General features: G+C 36.4%; 1 protein-coding gene across 3 annotated transcripts in view; it reads right to left on the bottom strand.

Annotated features, from left to right (window-relative positions):
* The window catches only part of EYS (eyes shut homolog), a 774,985-nt gene that overhangs the window by 416,769 nt on the left and 339,206 nt on the right, over positions 1-19,010 (bottom strand). For all 3 annotated transcript variants that reach the window (XM_069851470.1, XM_069851468.1, XM_069851469.1), the window contains one exon: positions 15,832-16,031. In XM_069851470.1, coding sequence (XP_069707571.1) covers positions 15,832-16,031 — 200 coding nt within the window. The remainder of the gene's footprint in view (positions 1-15,831; positions 16,032-19,010) is intronic.

Genomic DNA, 19,010 nt, shown 5'->3' with positions numbered 1-19,010 from the left:
ACAAACTTTTTTCTTGAGGAGAAAGATGAAAGTGTTGAGGCTGAGCTTTATGTGTTTTGCTGACATAGATGACATGAATATGGGGGGAAAAAGTCCCCACGTTTCCATCCAACACAACTAGAGGGACAAAAGATTCCTGGTACTGCTATGATTTGTGTTATTCAAAAAGGTAGTTTAACTATGGTGAGGAAACATTTCCTTTTGCAAGTAGGTATCTCTCCAGTAGAGGGATTTATTGGTATGACTGTCCTAGAAAACTTGCTGCAGTCCCACAACTCCTAAAATTCAGCCATTCTATATCATAAGATTAGATAAAGTAGAGGAATTTTATTTTTGCTCAGTTTCTAAGGCTATTTCAAGTAAGTGTGTTAGATAAGAAAGAAAGAAGGTCAGAATAATCTCTAATAGCAAAAAGGGTCAGTTTAAATGGAGGTGTTGATTTCTGTGATGACTTTACAACATGTACATATGTATATATACACAGATCTTGCTCTTCTCCATTATCTGCATGGAATTCCAGGTACAGTGGGCTGTTTTTCTAAGAAGCACGATGTCAGCTACTATGTTGCTAAAATAAAGATTTAAAGAGGTGATGGAAACGTCAGTGAACTTGCTATGCTGTATTGCAAAGGGAACTAAAATGAGTTTCTTCATGAAGCTTATGTTGGCTTCTTGTAATATTTTTTAAAATTTCAGAATAAAGGTAAACATCACATTGTGCCTAATGTTCATTCCTGAAAAACAGAGGGAAAATTACAAGGAAGAAATAAAGTCTGTTTTATCATTCAGAGACAGTAAGAAAAATAAATATCGAAAAGTCTGACCAGAACGTTGTGTCTGTTTATCTCAGCAGTTCCCTGTGAGATGTATTTCCTGTAGCATTTTCTTACTATTTTTGCAAGTCTGGCTTATTTGTAAGCTTTGGCTTGTCTGTATTTATCATGTAAGTTTCAAAAGAGCAACCCTGCTACATTTTGAGCAGAGCAGCATATTGTACCTCCTATGGTCTTATTGATTACTGTGCTTTCACTTTCACACTGTGGTGTGTCTGAAGAAGTGTAAGGTTCAAGTATTGCCTATGCTTAACAACTTCTAAGAGCTGCCTTTAGCACATTTAGTGAGTAAAGAATACAAGTTAATAAAATCTATAAGTAGCAAATAGCAAGGCTATACATGAGAAAACTGGAAAGGTGGTGAATATAGAATGGGTCTAATCAAGGAGATGCTTTCAAGGACTGTGTTTCAAACTGCAGAAGAAATGTTCCTTTTAATTTGTCTTAAACACTTTTTTTAGGCCATGCTTTGACATGAATTGGTTAAAACTAGTTCTAAAAGACCAAAACAAGGTCACAGTCTTTCTCAATCGCTAAAGCGTTCTTTGCACAATTATATAAGAAGATGTCGAGCAGTGGTCACTGCTATTGGGGGGTGTGTGTGTGAATGGGACTCAACACTCCTGAGACCAACTGTGCACGCCCTCCTCATATGATTGTGTGTCAGCTTATATAACACAGGGCTCCTCCTTAAAGAACACCCAGTGGGTGTAAATGGACATGATCAGTCAGTGCCTAGAGCATATAGTGGGAAGCCTCCCTATTTTTAATGGACTTTCTCACTTTTCTTAAGGATATCAGCTTCATTTTTCATCATGGGATCCCTGGAAAGGTGGAAGTATATTTTTCCACTAATTCTCTGTTTCCTCTTTTAATCTGTCTCTCTTCTCCTCAATTCTTCTCTCTCTCTCTCTTTCTGCATTTACATGTTTGAAAACTGCCTTAGAATTAATAAATTATTTCAATTGATCAATATAGTGTCATTATCACTTTAATTCACTTCCTAGAACTCTGTTTTAACAAACCACATCCCCCTCTGTTTATGATGTGGGTGGGGAATTAGGACATAAATGTGAAATTCTTTCTTAGAACTATTCAGTATTCCATAATGTTTATCTTTGCTGAAATTCACTCTGACACCTTTTAAAATAATGTGATCAATCAGTGCTTGTAAGCCTTCAAAAAGTATATTGAAGAAGTTCTATCCTTTTGATTGGCATCCCCTCCCCTCTTTGGTTAGAAGGTACAAAGTCCAGCTACTGGGAACATGAGAAAGAATCATGTAGAACGACTTTGTTATGGGGAAAAAGTCAATCTGAACTGGAAACAAAGATGACTCAAAATTGCAAAAAAAAATATTAAAACATTAAAATTAGGTAAGTATGGTTGAAAACTGAATACCGAATGCATGACATGTGCCTAAATGGTACAAGTTAAATATTTAACCTCCTCTCTCATGCCAAATATGTGGCATGCTATTTGAGTTATTTTACATGTAAATAGTGACATTCAAGAACCACTGACATTTGCAGTGTCTCCAGTTTATATTGTTATTCTTTAATGTATTTTTTTTTCAAAGCCTACATTTTCAAAGAAAAAAATTAGGAGCTCTCTGTTGAAAAGACTAGGAATGTCTTCTGAACACCAAGCCCTGTTGTGTCACAAGTTTCGTGCCCATGTAGTCATAGCAAAATACAGATGTCATTAGTCACTACTGGCTTCAGAAACTAGGGTTTTTTTACAAAATGAAGGCAAAGTATTTTTTTTGTATTTATAATATAAGGCTTAATATAACAAACTGAAAAATATGTTACATTCAAACTCAGTATATGCAGTATTTAGAACTGGCATTTTGGATTTTTTATTAAAAAAAATTCCAGATAAACTCTTATTTCACAACAAAACAGTGTATATACATGCACATATGTATAATGGTGTTTAAGAAAATATTTATATATGCGTAATATTGATGATGCCAGTTTTCATCATGGAATGGGATTTTACTGCATGATCCATGAGGAAAGGAGATGTCTGAAATTATCTGCCAAAAGATAATGCAGGATTCTTTCACTCACTGCCAGCTACTGTTGCTCTACTCTTTGAAGGATACATGAGGCTTGGAAAGGATTTTCTTTATTGTTTTGAAGCAGTTGGCTCTGAGAGCAAAGAAAACATCATGCAGAGCTACCAGGAGCAGCATTCGCTCTTATTTGAAAGCAGGTCATGTATTCAGCTTTGCTCTAAATTTCTGAATAATCTCAGCAATACGCATCACACACACTACTTCAGGCCTCTGAAAGGAATCATACTGTTAGCATGCTTTAACACACTCATTAGTGGTCTGGGCTTGCAGACTGTCTTTAACTGCAGTTTCTATTTTTGACCACCTGCCACAATGAGGCAACCAAGAAATCTCCCTGTGTCTTTAACATTCACTTTTTTTTTTTTCCAGGTAGAAACACTTAGCGTTTCCCTCAAAACAAAGTGAAAAATAGTATAATCTCTGATAATTCTGTCATTGCTTCTCAAAAAGTACACACAGATACAAAACAAAGCCAAAAGAACTGTCAACATGATACTCAGAAAAATGGATCTAACTGGGTATTGTCATCTTCAGCGCAACTTGCATTATTGAGAACACAACCTGGAAAGGTATTTAGATCCTATCCCCTGAGGTAGCCATTGTTGTATGTCAGTCAGTCATACACTTAAATTACTACCCAAAAGGCTGTGAAAATTAGGAAGAACTGATACCTATTTTTAAGGTTTTTTTTCCTCTACTGTGTATCAACCAAAGTGGAAGAAAAGAAGACTCAGAAGCAAACCGTAATTCAGCTACTTATTGCTTGGTCTATTTGATTCTGTTCACACAGCTCTAATTAAACAACAAATCCAATGAAGAGAATATAAATTAGGGGCCACAATTCAATTCATCTCAATTTGATTGTATGACAATTAGAGGAGTGATAAACAACTAAGGTGGCATGATGCTATTATCTGATGTCTCCTACTGATCCACAGTTCACTGCAGGTGTGGCTATGTTTGTGTCTGAACTACTAAACAAAGTTCACATTATAGATTTTACCAACCCATCCAGATAAAACACATAGATAGACTCTTCATGATGACCAGGCAGGGTGTTATTCTATGGGAAGTTCAACCTTTCTAGTTTCCAGAAGGTCTGTAACGTTAAACATACTTGCTGTTGGATACAACTTGTAAAAGATTCAGAAGGTCAAAAAGAAGGGCAGAGCAAGACTAAATAACTGTTTCTGGAAGACTTGCCTTTGAGCAATCTCATTCTGAAAATATCTATTTCAAATTTCATGAACTAAATATCAGTCAGAGGAAAAAAAACAAAAAAAAAACAAATCAAAAAACCCAAACCAACAAAAACTGGCAAAATAAGCAGTGGCTGCAAAACTTCAGAATAACACAATGGGTTCTTTTATGGGGACTTTTAGGGGGTGGTCCCCATGACTGCGAAGATAACACTACTTGACAAAATACTCCTTTCCTTAAAGAAGAACACCAGCATCAGCATCTGGAATGCCTTCAGCTGCTTTTTGCTGTCCAAGAGGACATGGGCAGATGAACGGTGCAGCTATTACAAAACCATGATTTATAAGCTGACATATAAGGGATGTTGCTACTATGCATTATGAAGATTGACAGTTTTTAAAATTTGTACCTGAAGTTTCCCAGCTGTGTTAGTGAAGGAATCATCAATGAAAATAGATACTTCTCTGTTGTTCTTGCATTAGTGGTCAGCCACTCCAAGTAAATTAAAAAAATGTTAATTTGTCAGGAAAAGACAATGGCTGTTGCAGCACTTATAAAAACAGAGATATTAATGGTGACGGTGACCTTGAGCTATTTAATAACTCAAAAAAGATCAATATTGTATTATCTTTAAGAAATGTGGGAAGAAGACTGGGGCATTATACTCCAATCAGCCTCATCTCAGTCACTAGAGAGGTCATAGGCATGGTCTCTTGGAATCCATCTCCAAACTTATACAGGATAAGAAGTTAACCAGCAGCATTTAACGTGTATTTACCAAGAGCAAATATTGCTTGATCAGCTTGGTTTTATTCAGTGATGAGAAGTGTAGTGGTATCAACAAGGAGACAGTGAGGGCATTTAAAATATTTTGAGTTTAGTAAGACACTATCTTCCACAACATTCTCATCTGGAAGATAAAGAAATCTGAGCTGACCAAAATCTTAGGTGAGCTATAAACTAGCTGGACTGCCAGGCTCACAGGGTAGTTACCAGTGGCTTGACATCTAATTGATGGTTAGTAATGAGTGGAACAACTCATGTATTGATATTGTTCAACATCCTTCTCAAAAATCTTGTTTGTAGCACCAAATGTATACTCCATCAATCTGCAGACAGCACAAAGCTGGATGGGGGAGAGAGAACACTTTGAATAGAACAATTTTAATCCATACACGATAGAGTTTAGGTCTGCACCCACGGAAGCCTCATGAAACTCAGTGAGGAGGACTGAAAAACTGTGGTTGAAGCAGAGTGAGTCCATGCAGTAGTATGGAGCTGATGAGCAGGAAATCCTACCAAAAAGAGCTATTGTGGATGCAAAGTTATATTTAAGATACTCTTTGCATGGTGTCTGCATCTGCAATACTATGCCTAGTTTCACACTTCCCTCCAACCTCTTCTTCGGAAAGGAGTCTGATTCAAAATAACTGGGCTTGTAGGTGATGCAATCTACATGGAGAAGCTAACGAAAATGTCGTATTTGTTCTTGTGAAGAAAGGCCAGTAAGTGCTCAAATAACAGCATGCGACTATTTGGAGTGTTACAAAGATGATGAGGAGTAGTTCTATTTGAGTCATGTCAGAAAATAGTAGGGTCAAAAGTGACAGATGGTAAGTGGAAGTTCAAGCTGGACATTTGGAAAAAAAAATTCAGACAGATTGTAGAGTTTTCTTGTTTGGTGGCTTTCAAGATTTGGCTAGACAAAACCATGACTTGATCTAGCACTGACAAAAGTTAGGATATGTGACCTGTAGTTGTAACTTCAAGCCAAAATTTCTATGTTTCTATGATTATCTCCCCTCCTTATTTCTGAAGACTATGTAGACCTATTATTAGCAGTCTAGTAAAGCTTTTAGAAAGAAACTGGACTGCAGAGGAAAAGACTCAGCCTCTGTAACTTCTACTTAACCCATAAAATGCTCTTATTTTCTGAGACAATGACCAGTAGATCGTAGATGTGCTTTAGTCTAGATGGATGCTAAGCAAGATGATACCAACCCAATGCCTGCAGCTACACTGTCAAGCTGTAAGTCAGGGTTACTTCTATAAGAAGTACTTCAAGTGCATGCAGTTGTGGAAAAAAAAAAATCTGTTCATGAGACCATGGCAGCCATTACCTGATATTGTACTGCGGCAGCTTCTGAAGTGAAAAAGTTATCCCACTGAGATAAAAGTTCCCAGATAAAAGTATTAATTATCCACGGCAGATGAATGGAACTTAGTGAACATTGATCTTCAGCTGTCCTACACAACTGATAGAGAGAGTTTCAGCATGAAACCTTCAGGAAATAATGAAGCTGTGGAGGGACTGTTTACAAAGGCTTGTAGAGATAGGACTGTGGGCAATGGGTATAAACTGGAGGGGGGCAGATTTAGACTAGATATAAGGAGGAATTTCTTCACCATGAGAGTGATGAAGCACTGGCACAGGTTGCCCAGGGAAGTTGTGGATGCTCCTTCCCTGGAGGTGTTCAGTGCCAGGCTGGATGGGGCTTTGGGCAGACTGCTTTACTGGGAGGTGTCCCTGTTCATCACAGGGGTAGGTTTGGAATTAGATGATCCTTATGGTCCCTTCCAACCCAAACTACTCTATGCTGCTATGATCTCCAGTAAAACTATGAACGGAAAGAATATTTAATTCCAGTCTCATTAATATACACATTCATGACACTTTAGAGAAATTCTAATAGAATTACACTGTATGGCACATTCAGGTATAGAACACAATACCTTACATATATTTTTAAATGTGAGTTTATATAAATAGTTGAAATGACGGAAGGTTTTTATTGTAAAAAGTATTTCCCTGGTACAATTACTCTGTCAGATGGACTTGTTTATGCTTATTTGTATATGCAGAGTAAAATTCTAAGGCAGTAACAGATCACATTCATTCATACTGGCACACACATGCACTTGTCAGAAATTGTGTTCCTTCCCTGGAGACTAATTCTGTGATGTCAATTTTCAATGCTGAATTAAGATGGATAAACAATTTTTATTACTAGTTTAGTCTTCAAAAATGAACTAGTTTAGTTCAATAATGACTGCCTTTGCCTTTGCCTTTGCCTTTGTCTTGCCCTTGTACTTCTCTGAAAAGTAACAACCTGTACATATGAATGAGAAAATAAAATAACTGGTGCTTAAAAAAAAAAAAAGTTAGAGTAAAGTCTTGTAATTTTTTCATACTTACTCAGTTTTCTCATTTTCTAACAGACCCTCCCCCCCTATTTTTTTTAATTTATATACCCTTAAGGATTCTAGTAAGCTGTCTTCCTGTCTGAGGCAGCAGTTTTCAGATGAAGTATAGCCCTTTTTAAACTTGTGGACTGTCAGTACACAAAGTACTAAGATTTCTTAAGTCTGCAAAATTCCAGTAGATTTGGAACCTCCTGGGTCATGGGACATCAAGATGGTGATTCTTCCCCTCTATTCCTCTCTTGTGAGACCTCATCCAAAGTACTATGTCCAGTTCTGGAATCCTCAGTTTAAGAAGGATATGGAGCTGTTGGAATGGGTCCAGAGGAGGCTACAAAGATGATCAGAGGGTTGGAACACCTTGTCTATGAGGACAGGCTAGAGAGTTGTGTTTGTTCAGCCTAGAGAAGAGAAGGCTCTGAGGAGATCTTGTAGCGACCTTGCAGTACCTGAAGAGGGCCTACAAGAAAGCTGGAGAGGGAGTATTCATAAAGGTGATAGGACAAGGAGGAATGGGTGTAAACTGGAGAGGTGCAGGTTTAGGCTTGGTGTAAGGAAGAATTTCTTCACAATGAGGGTGGTGAGGCATTGGAACAGGTTGCCCAGGGAAGTTTTGGCTGCCCCATCCCTGGAGGTGTTCAAGGCCAGGATGGATGGGTCCTTGGGCAGCCTGATCTTAGTGGGATGTCCCTGCCCATGGCAGGGGGAAGTGGAACTAGATGATCTTTTATGTCCCTTCCAACCCTAACCATTCCATGATTCTATGATTTGAACAGTGCAAAACAGTAAATAAAGGATTTTAAACAATAATGTATTAAACATTTTCAACTGCCACATTATATGACTTGTTAATACAACAAAATGGAGAAATTATCTCTTTCAAAATGATGTTGTAATTTTATGGCTGGTTTATTGCTGATTTTGTCAACAACTACCATAAAATAAGCAAAGTCACTGTTAGCATTATGTTTGCCATTTGTGTATATGCATGCGGAATAAGTATTTTAGAAAGGAAAAGAAAAAAGAATGCCAGAAAATTTTGAAGACAGTAATAGTGTCAAATATAGTGTCAAAGGTGGTGTGTGTTTGAATAACTAGTGAAGTAGGCTTTACTGTTTCATGCAGAATACTGAAATAAGTAGCACATTACATCTAAGAGAACTGTGAAATTTTAAATCTTGTTCCAGGTGTTGGATTTTATTTCAGCATGCATGTTTTGGGTAATATTGAATTTAATATTCTCTGTGCGTGGCTAGAAAAACCTGAAATGTTCTGTTATACACACATTCCCAACTGTTCAGTCATTGCTTCTTGTATAACGGGGACGTAAACACAATTCCCAGTAGCTATTCTTGTTTGGCTTTTATTTCATGAAGTCAGAAAACAACTTCACTAGAAAAACAAAAACCCAACCCAAAGCCAATATATGCATAAGATAGAGGCATCTTGTGCCTCTTCAGGCAATAAATTTTTAAAAGGTTTGCTTAAAAAACAGAATGCAATGGAAATAGCCATTCAGATACAAGCTTTAAAGCAGTTTTATTCCAAGACTGGGCAGCTGGGTAATTTTTACTAGATTTGTGTTTTGCTTTGGGTGTGGTTTTTTTCCTGCTAGTCTTAGTACCTCATTTCCAGACGCTGCTGTCTGTATTTCCGTAGACAATGTTAATTCTCTAGTGGACCACACTTTACTGTTGAATTTCAGAATTTAAAAATGGTAAGGAGAGTGGGTAATTTTAGCTAGATGCAGTACTACCATTGTTAATATCACTGGTAAAATGGAACACGACAGAGCATGCAGGCATCTACTAAAAAAACCAAGCAATATTTGGGATACGTTTCTTAATACTCCAATTTCTGTTTTGCTATTTAAATGGTAAGATTGCCTCTGAAGATATTTAAAATGGCTTGATACAATATTTGAATACCAAGATAAATATCCACTTGAGCGACAGAATGCTGATTTTTCTCTGCTTTTGCCCAGAAACACTAGCGGGGACAGCTATTGCAGCTATTGAAACAGGCATATTGCACACGTTGAACATCTTTAGACACATTGTTTGTTTTAAACAGTCGTTCAAAGTCCTGTGATCTTGACCTTCAGGAAACTTTGCTAATATGTTAGAGAGCTCTCTAAAATGGACATGTTGCCTCTTTATAACTATGATATATTCCTTTACCTCTTATGCAACATCATTCAAAGAGCAAGATATTAATGTGATCTAATCTGGACAAACAGGGAGCAGTAAGGCATACAGTAATTAAAACTTAATAGAAAGCATGCCAGCTACAAGCATGAAAGCTTATTGTCAACAAGACTTCTAAAAAATATTTCTAAAATAATTCAGAAATATAGTTTACTAGGAAAACTAATTTTAAATTACATATTTACAGCTTTATGCTTACAGTTCTGTTTTTAGTTGAAAGTGCAGAGATATATTAAGAGTACCAGTTAGCATATGCAGTTTATTAAATTAACCATTTACATTATATACGCATGTAGCAAATAAAGACTACAGCGTACTTGTTCTTTTTTCCCTTACGAGCTTGTCACACATATAAGTAAAGAATTTTAGTACATGTCAACAAAGTAAGAAAAATATAAGGCAGGACATGCATTATTGTGCTATTTTTTAATAGTATTGCAGTTAGTATTTTTCACATGGGACACAAGTATATGTTGCTATAAAATAGAATAAATGGTTTGAAATTGTCATTAACATAATTATCTGTTCTTAATGCTTCAACAAAAAGAATAGGATATTCAATAAATAAAGAAGTGCAATGTAATGAAAATCATACACTTGGAGTGGTATACGTACATGTTAGTATGTCAACTTTATCTAACCCATCTCCATGGAAATTACAGTGCTGTGATCAGCCAGCTTAAGAAAAAACCTGACACACCTGTGTTCTCTCTCCTCCCAGCATCAATGAAATGCTAGTTCTTGATATTATGGGAGGAACACAGAAAGCGAAAGAAAATATTATGCCACCTTATAAATCATAGGTTGGCCCATAGCTTGGATAATGAATGTACTTTTTGCTCCCTCTTGTCAGTAAAGACAAAATGGAAATTAAAAAGTCTTTAGAAAGGGCAACAAGGGTGACCAGAATTCTGGGATGCCTTCCAAGAGAAGAAGGGCTGGGAAAGCCACAAATCTTTAGCCTGGAAAAGGAGGAGTATGGCACAATATGGCAGTGACCCACAAAAGCAAGGAAAGGATGACTTGGAAGTGGCTTTTCATTCTTCTTTTGCCCACTACTATTAGGGGACATGAAAAAACACTAGCAGGTGCAGTACTTAAGATTAAAAAAGGAGGATTTTTTTCATGCAACAGGCTAGACCTGTGGGTCTGCTTGCTGAATGGTATTGTCACAGGACAGCTGATGTTGGCAGGGACCTCTGGAGGTAGCCTAGCAAAGCGCCCTTATCAGAGAAAAAGTCTATATAGATTCAAGGGAAAACTGTATAAGTACTTTGAGACTTCTGCTGAAAAATCTGCAACATGCTCAGGAAAACCTCTGTTTGAGAGAGCATGGGTGAATAACAGAGGACGAGTAATATGCATGTACTTCTCAAGTTCTTTCCTGGCAATCCACTTGTGGCCAGTGTTGGAAACAGGTTATAGGGTTAGAGGATTCTTGACTTGAACGAATATATCCATATTTGTATTTTCTTGTAACTTAATACATACACACGATGCAAACCCTAAAACATTCATGCTTCACTGAATGTAAAGAACTAAGCTGTTTATTACGAAATATCATGCAGAACCCATCTTATTATCTACAAATAAATGGAGGAGCATCTGTTTTCACACAGAGGAGACAGAAAAACAGAGTATTGTGTATATATTCACAGCACATACAAAAGTGAGAACTTATTGGTTTATGATTTGCCTGTTCTAAGAAATTTCAGTATTACAGTGAATTGGAGTCATTCCTTCCATATCATAAAAAGACTTTCTTCTCACAGTTATCCAAGTGTTCTGAGAAACCTAGATACACAGCTCTGCATAACGTGTATTCTGCAACTTTGGTCAGACCTTGTAAGCTGTGCTAAACAGATAAATGAAATTAAGCTTTTCAGTTAGCAATCTTCCAACAGAAGCATGTTTTTTTGTTAGATGGCACAAAAGACTGAGTGAGTCTCAAAAAGAAAATGCTATCATTAATTCACTCTTTCAGTTGATGGGAGCACACAGATGTGTAAATGTTTCATATGCTAAGCCTTTTGAAATACAAGAGGACCTTTTGATTACTGCCTGGAGGTACAGTTGACATGAATAGCTTCAAAGAATAGTTCTATTGTCTTTGGGATGAAGGACTGAACATATAGTACTAATAACATTCCTGTTTAAAAATTTTTCTTATATATGGTGGCATCAAATTTTGTTTGTTATCTTGTTGACTAGGAAGTCATAGGGAAAATGATGTTGGAATAGTCATTCTTGGCAGCAATTATTGGAAGAATCCAGTGTTTTCTATCATTGATGTCGGCCAAATTTCTGTCTTTCTTTTTCAAAGTGGACTCTATCATCACAGCAATTAATGTATTTGTCAACTTCAGGCTTGATTACCACAATTTGCAAAGGACAATTATGCAAAGCTCAAATAATTAAAAATCTGGCCATGCCCATATTAAGCACTGTTTTTTCAAGAGCAAACTATATCTTATTCGATTTGCAGTCTGCAGTGGCTTTCAGTTTAAATATTGACTGTCATTTATCAAACCCTAAATAACTTTATTCTTCGAAATCATACAGATTAAATCCTTCTGCATATCATGATTGAATTAAATGGCAGCTTTTTTGGCTACAGATGACTAAGTCACGCTGCAAGACTCTGCATCTCTAGGCTCTTCCACAACTATCTGCTTTATACTAGCAATATTTTCTTTACCTTATACATACACTAAGACAAATCATTCTATTTTATTGTTTATCTTATATGCAGCTTGCATGCCAGAGCTACAGAGCAGTAAGTTTTCCAGGCTCCAGTTCATAGAACATCTCCTCTCTGAACCAAACAATATATTAAAATATAATCCAAAAAGCAGATTTAAAGAACATCAGTATCCCTTTATGAAACAAAGGATAGGATCAGACTTACTTGTGATCCTAAGACCAACAAAGTTATATTAATACTCCTAAATACGTTTAAATTCTGGGAAAAAAAAGAAATTACTCCAAGTGGATGACAAAAGACAAAATGACATAAAAGATCACCTCTGCTTTCCCTAGTAAGACTATTACAAAACTCAAGTATACTATATTGTGCTTAAAAAGTGCAATGAAGATATAATAGTCAACAACTTAAGTTAAGATGTAAGATTGTTGACATTATTTCCACCTGATCAGACTGAAAGCATTGCACAGATAATCCTTCTCATGCTAGTTTGACTTCTGAACCTAGTCAGCAGGAAGGCACAGAAACGCACATTTGAAAAAGACTCCATGCAACCATGAGTGGAGTCAGAGGAATTATTTAAACTATTATTATTTTGGCTTTTTTAAATATCAAGCCAAACATACTGAATGGTCTGTGACCAAAAGATGGAAAAGTGAGGAAGAACCAACTGTGAATTAAATACAATCTAAAAAATCTGAATATTTTGTGTGGAACAGTTTCTATTCTTTAAAATTCTTGCAAAACGCTAAAAAAAGGTTTCAGAATTTCTGTTAACTATTCATTATATCAAACATATGTAGGTTGCATTAAATTGTCTTCTGAAAGCCCTCATGAGACCAGTGATAGCTTTATTGTTAATTTGGTCATTTCTATAGTGTTTGTTGTTTTCACAGCCAGTTCCTTTAATTGAGAAGACAAAAACACAAAGCAAGGTAGGAGGGTATCCTTTCAGATGGTAATCTGTTTCCTGAAGCCTTGATTCAGTGGCAGTCTGCCCAGGATAGAACTGAATTACAACTCCCAGCGCCCCTCTCATTTCCAATAAGTTGTTTTAATTTTAAACCAAGCTTTTGAGTACAGAAAGATATTTCAGATAATACGCAATTCAAGGGCTATCCCAATGGGTATTTTTCATATTCATTTCAGGAAGAAGCCTGTAGGGTTGTTCATGTAATTGATTCCCACATAATTCAAGAAAAGTTGAATCATTCAGTACACTAATGGGTAAAACATCCCTTACAGCTGAAGCTGGCCATGCTGCCCAGTGTTAAGGCAGTCTGACATCTATTACTGGACGTGTTTCATTACTTGGTACTTCCAGTTTTACCAGGTACAATAATACAAACATCCCAAGGCAGATCCCCAAACTAAGAAGACTCTAAGTAATACTGGACTTTGCCTTTCCTCCTGCTGATTCCACAGTGACTGTGTAACAAGAATAAATAGGAAAATGCACAGGATTAAATATTCTGTCTGGTGATCAAACAACAGGGGCTAAACAAATCATGAGAAACCTGAATCATAGAAACAGTCTTTGTTCAGGTAGCAGCTCACTGCAGAAGTAATATAATGTGAGTTAGTTTAAGCATGTACTGAGAGGTTTAGGCTAAACCATAACATATTAGAGTTATCTTGGGACCAGTACTATTTAATATCTTCATCAATGACATAGCAGAATTGAGTGATTGTTCAGCAAGTTTGCAAATGACACCAAGCTGAATGCTGTAGCTGATTCACCAGAGACAAGTGATGCCATCCAGAGATATCCTCACCAGCTTGAGGAATGGACCTTTGCAAATCTCTTTAAGTTCAACAAGGCCAAGTGCAAGAGTCTGCACCATTGTCAGGGAAATCCTTGGTATCAATACAGGCTAGGGAATGAAGGAATTGAAGGCAGCCCCACAGAAAAGGACTTTGAGATAATGGTTGATAAAAAATACAGTATGAGTTGGTAATGCGCACCTGTAGCCTAGAAAGTGAACCATATCCCAGGCTGCATCAAAAGTGTGGCCAGCAGGTCGAGGGAGGTGATTGTCCCCCCTTCTATGCCAGGCTGGTGAGACCCCACCTGGAGTATCGCGTCCAGCTCTGGGGTTCCCAGATAAAGAAATATGTGGACCACATATTTGGGGATGTTAAGCCTGAAGAAGAGAAGGCACTGGGAAGCCTTTCAATAATTAAAGGAGGCTTTTAAGAAAGATGGAGAAAGACCTTTTAGTAGGGCCCAGAGTGACAGGACAAGAGACAATGCTTTTAAACTGAAAGAGGGTAGATTTTAATTGGATATGAGGCGGATTTTTTTATGACAAGATTAGTGGGGCACTGAAACAGGTTGCCAGAGAAACTGTGGATTACCCATCACTGGAAGTGTTCGAGGTCAAGTTGGGCTGCACCTTGAGTAAACTAATCCAGGGAAAATGTCCCTGCCTCATAGCGGAGTGTGGACTTCAAAAATTATCTTTAATGATCCCTTCTAAATCAAAAATATGCTGTGATTATAGGATCCTGAATATAATTATTGTATCTCATTGACTTGTGGATATTTTATCTATTCATGTGTTTCTGTGCCTCAGGAGTTATAGGAGCTTCACTATTTAGTTGTAAGATAGAAATTAATCACAGATGATGATCCTCTCAGATTCTGGAAAACAATGCCAGCAATCGATGCAAATACTTGCTTAAATTAACAGTTTCTGGCTGTCCATGGGCTATTTGCCTTGTTAATTATATTTAATACTAATGAAATTCCATAATTATTAAAAAAAGGACACAGAGGATCAACAGCTCAAAATTGAACCATAAATTAGAAGTAATACATTTGGTTCTTAATCTTCTTTTCATAAGAAATAAAATTAGGTTTTTTCCTTATAGTACATCACAAAGCTATCAAATTGTTACATACAACTAAGATTGATCATTCTTCCCTTAACTTTAGCAGATGTCTTTTTCTAAATAAAACTATCACCCTTAGGCTTCAATTTGTGTCATCCATCAAAGTCCAGGCATTGAACACATGATTGTATAGAGGAAGATATTTATACTTCATTCTTAAGTAAGTTCATGAAGTATTTTCTTAGCATTTAATATTGCTACAAATGTAGCAATTGAATAGGAACTATAATTGTGACTTGATATATTTCATAGATGTAAAAGAGAATAATCTTTGAATCATAGAACAGTTTGTGTTGGAAGGGATGTTAAAAATCGTTTAGTTCCATCCCCTCCTGCCATGGGCTGGGACACCTCCCACTAGATTGTGCAAAGCCTCATCCAGCCTGGCCTTGAATGCTTCCATGGTTGAGGCTTCCATGACTTCTCTGTGCATCCTGTGCCAGTGCCTCACCACCCTTGTAGTAAAAAATTCCTTCCTATTGTCTAATATAAATCTACCTTATTTCATCTTAATACCATTACCCTTTGTCCTAGCACTGCATTACCTGCAGAGCCTCTCCCAGTCTTTCCTGTAGACCCATCTTAAGCATATTTTTGAGGTCTAGATTGAGCATCAAATGCAATTAAGTTCACATACCATGCATAGTAACAACGCCACCCTGAAATCTTAGCAAATCAATGCAGTTATATGGCAGTGTCAATACTAACCTGCAATGAAAAGTTCTTCCAGGTCCATCAATACATACGCCTCCATTGGAGCAGAGAACTGAGTTCAGTGTGGGCTCACTGCAAACATCAACATCAACTTCACAAAATCTGCCAGTGTACCCACTCAGGCAAGTACAAACAAATGCATTGACTGCATCTTGACAAGAGCCTCCATTAATGCAGGGAGCAGATTCACATTCCTGAGGAAAGACATAATAATACATTGACTACATAGCTTTAAAAAACATTATTTATTCATTCATATCAGCAGCAGGTGGAAGAGACTGAACCTGGAGACTTGAAATGTACCGTTGGACTTTTTTTTGTCTGATAAGCAAAAGTCTCTTATTTGGGGGCAATTTTTATTTGTACAGATATCCTTTGATAACAACTCACATTAACTCTTGAAACAATGTTTTATCCCACTAACTAATCTTAGAGAAATGCAAAAATATTTTTGTATAAATAGTCTTATAGCCATAAATATGTGCTTCCCACTCATGATTCCTTTATTAAAATTTTAAACCATGGTTTCAAGCCATAGTTTATAGAATTATTCCTTCTAAGTTTCTATACTAGGGCCTATTGCACTGAAAAAAATCTACATTAGTAAGGCAATTCTGAACAGAATAAAAAAACCCAACCTGTATTAACCAATGCACACAAGCCCTCTATCAAATATTTCCAGAGAATTGCTTCTATATCAACAATAAATGTATAATATTGCAAAGAAAAACATGTAGAAATGTTTATGTGTTCACATAATACAATTTCCTCTGATAAAGCTAATACGATAGTCATCAAATTCAAATAAAGCAAAGTAGCATCAAATTAATATTTCTACAGGAGAGTGTAGTCAGTGCAATTTCCAGTGCAATGTGTTTTTGCCCTTGAGCACGGAAACATTTTTTTCCTTGTATCTCAAAGGCATTTTATTTTGCTGATGTCACCCAAACAGTCCACCTCCTTCCAGTATTTTAAATTAATTCTCATGCTTTTGTAACTTTAGAACATTTAATTCTTTAAGGATATCCAAGGACACTCAGATTTCCTGCAGGTACTACAGTTGCTTTGACAGAATGTAAATTCAGATATCTATGGGGAATTATGAAAAAACAACATATTTTCCTTTAAGCTCTCCAACTGGGTGTCTATAGGATGATATATTAGTGAACATTACATAAACTAATTGAATTATACATCCCACAGGAAGATGGAAATAGATTTATCAACTGCCAAAAATTTTGTATCTAGGTTCTAGAGGTAGTGTTTTTCTATATTAATTATATTTGTTGTTGGCAAACATAAGTCTTCTTTGTTTTGTTTAAAAAAAAATTCTCATTTCACAGTTCCAACTTTCTGGGATTTTTTTTCTATTCCAGTAACTTCACTCGTCTAGTCTTGTTAATTTGAATTAATTTATATCCCTCTCTACTACTTCTGTTTTTATAGCTTTGCTCTTTAGTAGAATAAATTAAAAATCTATCAATTAATGGATCAATTTTTTACCTCATTAGAATTCAAAAGTTAAAAAAAAAATTAGAACCATCAAAGTAAATAAGGATAAGTTCAAGGCTTAGACAAATGTTCACAACTTTGGCTGAATACACCATCACAGTCATACCATGTTGCAAACTTAGTGTGAAACCTTCTTCTTTTCTTCTACAGAATATATCGTTTCATTAAAATCTTACAAACCTGCTCACATTAATTGCTTTTTACAGTAACGTAAAATCCAGATAGATTGTAGGAAAGAAATCACAGCTATCGTTTTCCAATATACTTTGATTTGCAGCAGTTAAAATTTCATCTGCAAACTTGCAAAAAAATAAATAAATAGGAGTATACTCTGTCCACCAGAGAATTTATCAGAGAATGTATTGTTCCTAGGCAAGAGAATTTCAGTGAAAGGAATACAACTATGTTGAAAATGTCACAACTTTATCCTAGAGTAAATGAGCTACCACATTACAAACAAATGCTGTAATTCATCGTCTAAAAGAAATGGAACATTAGATGGCAAACAGAATTTGCAACATAGCTGTGACCAAGTCCAGCCTATCTAGATTCTCTCAGAGATTGACTTTACAGCCTGGTATTAGGGAATAGCCGGTTCTGCAGAAGCTTCCCAACAACCCTCATTCCCTGAAGACAAGGTCACCTAATCTGTCTCAGTTTTGACTTCCGCTTTATAATGGGAGATTGAAACTTAATTATGACCCCTAACCAGAAAGTTCTCAAATCAAAGCAATATTTACAGCGACTCAAAGTCCCTGAATATTCTCTCTCCTCACCAGTACAGTGAGGGAAGAAGACTTCCTTGGGTACCTCAGGTGCCCAGTTCCCAGTCTTGTAAGAAATCCTTTAGCCTTTTCTCACCTAGAAGTAACTAGATCCTGTCAAAGGAAAGTTGCCTTTGAATAAATAAGAAACCTGAAAATTACAAAAATAATGTTAAAAAAGATGGATAATTTTAGTTTTTCCAAAATGCACCTCACTGAAATTTAGAACTGTCACAGTTACTCACTTATTTATAATTCATTTTGTACTATCTTATTTTCATAGAATCAAAGAATCATGAAATATTTAAGGTTGGAAGGGACCTTAAAGATCATGTAGTTCCAATCCCCCTGCCATGGGCAGGGACATCCCACTAGATGAGGCTGCCCAAGGCCCATCCAACCTGGCCTTGAACACCTCCAGGGATGGAGCAGCCACAACTTCCCTTGGCAATCTGTTCCAGTGTCTTACCAATTTAATGGTGAAGAAATTCTTCCTAATGGCTAATCTAAATTTAAATAATTTTCAATGAGTCTTTTTAATTTTTATTAAATCTGAAAAGCTATTTTGACCTGGAGTTTAAAAAATGTGTACTTTTTAAGCTTCAAAGGCAAAGTCTTAGCTTTACAATAATCATTCCAGAAGTTTACAATTAAACTGTTTGAATAAAGCAAACAACTATCACTACCACTCCTTCCATCAGTGAGTCCAACACAGGCTTAGTCCCTTAGAAATTTACAGTATGGCTGGCAGATATACAGAATTAATAACAAGTTTAAACGGTGACAAATAACTCACATCACTAGACTGAATGCTGTTCATCTGCAGATAAATAGGAGTGATTGCAATTTTTTTGCCATTAGAATCAAATGTTTGTCAGTAGCAGAAAAGAAACATGC

The sequence above is a fragment of the Phaenicophaeus curvirostris genome, chromosome 2 (genome assembly GCF_032191515.1).
Source record: "Phaenicophaeus curvirostris isolate KB17595 chromosome 2, BPBGC_Pcur_1.0, whole genome shotgun sequence".
In the NCBI taxonomy this organism is placed as follows: Eukaryota; Metazoa; Chordata; class Aves; order Cuculiformes; family Cuculidae; genus Phaenicophaeus; species Phaenicophaeus curvirostris.
The sequence above is the reverse complement of the archived record's forward strand: the minus strand, read 5'-3'. Positions and strand labels throughout refer to the sequence as shown.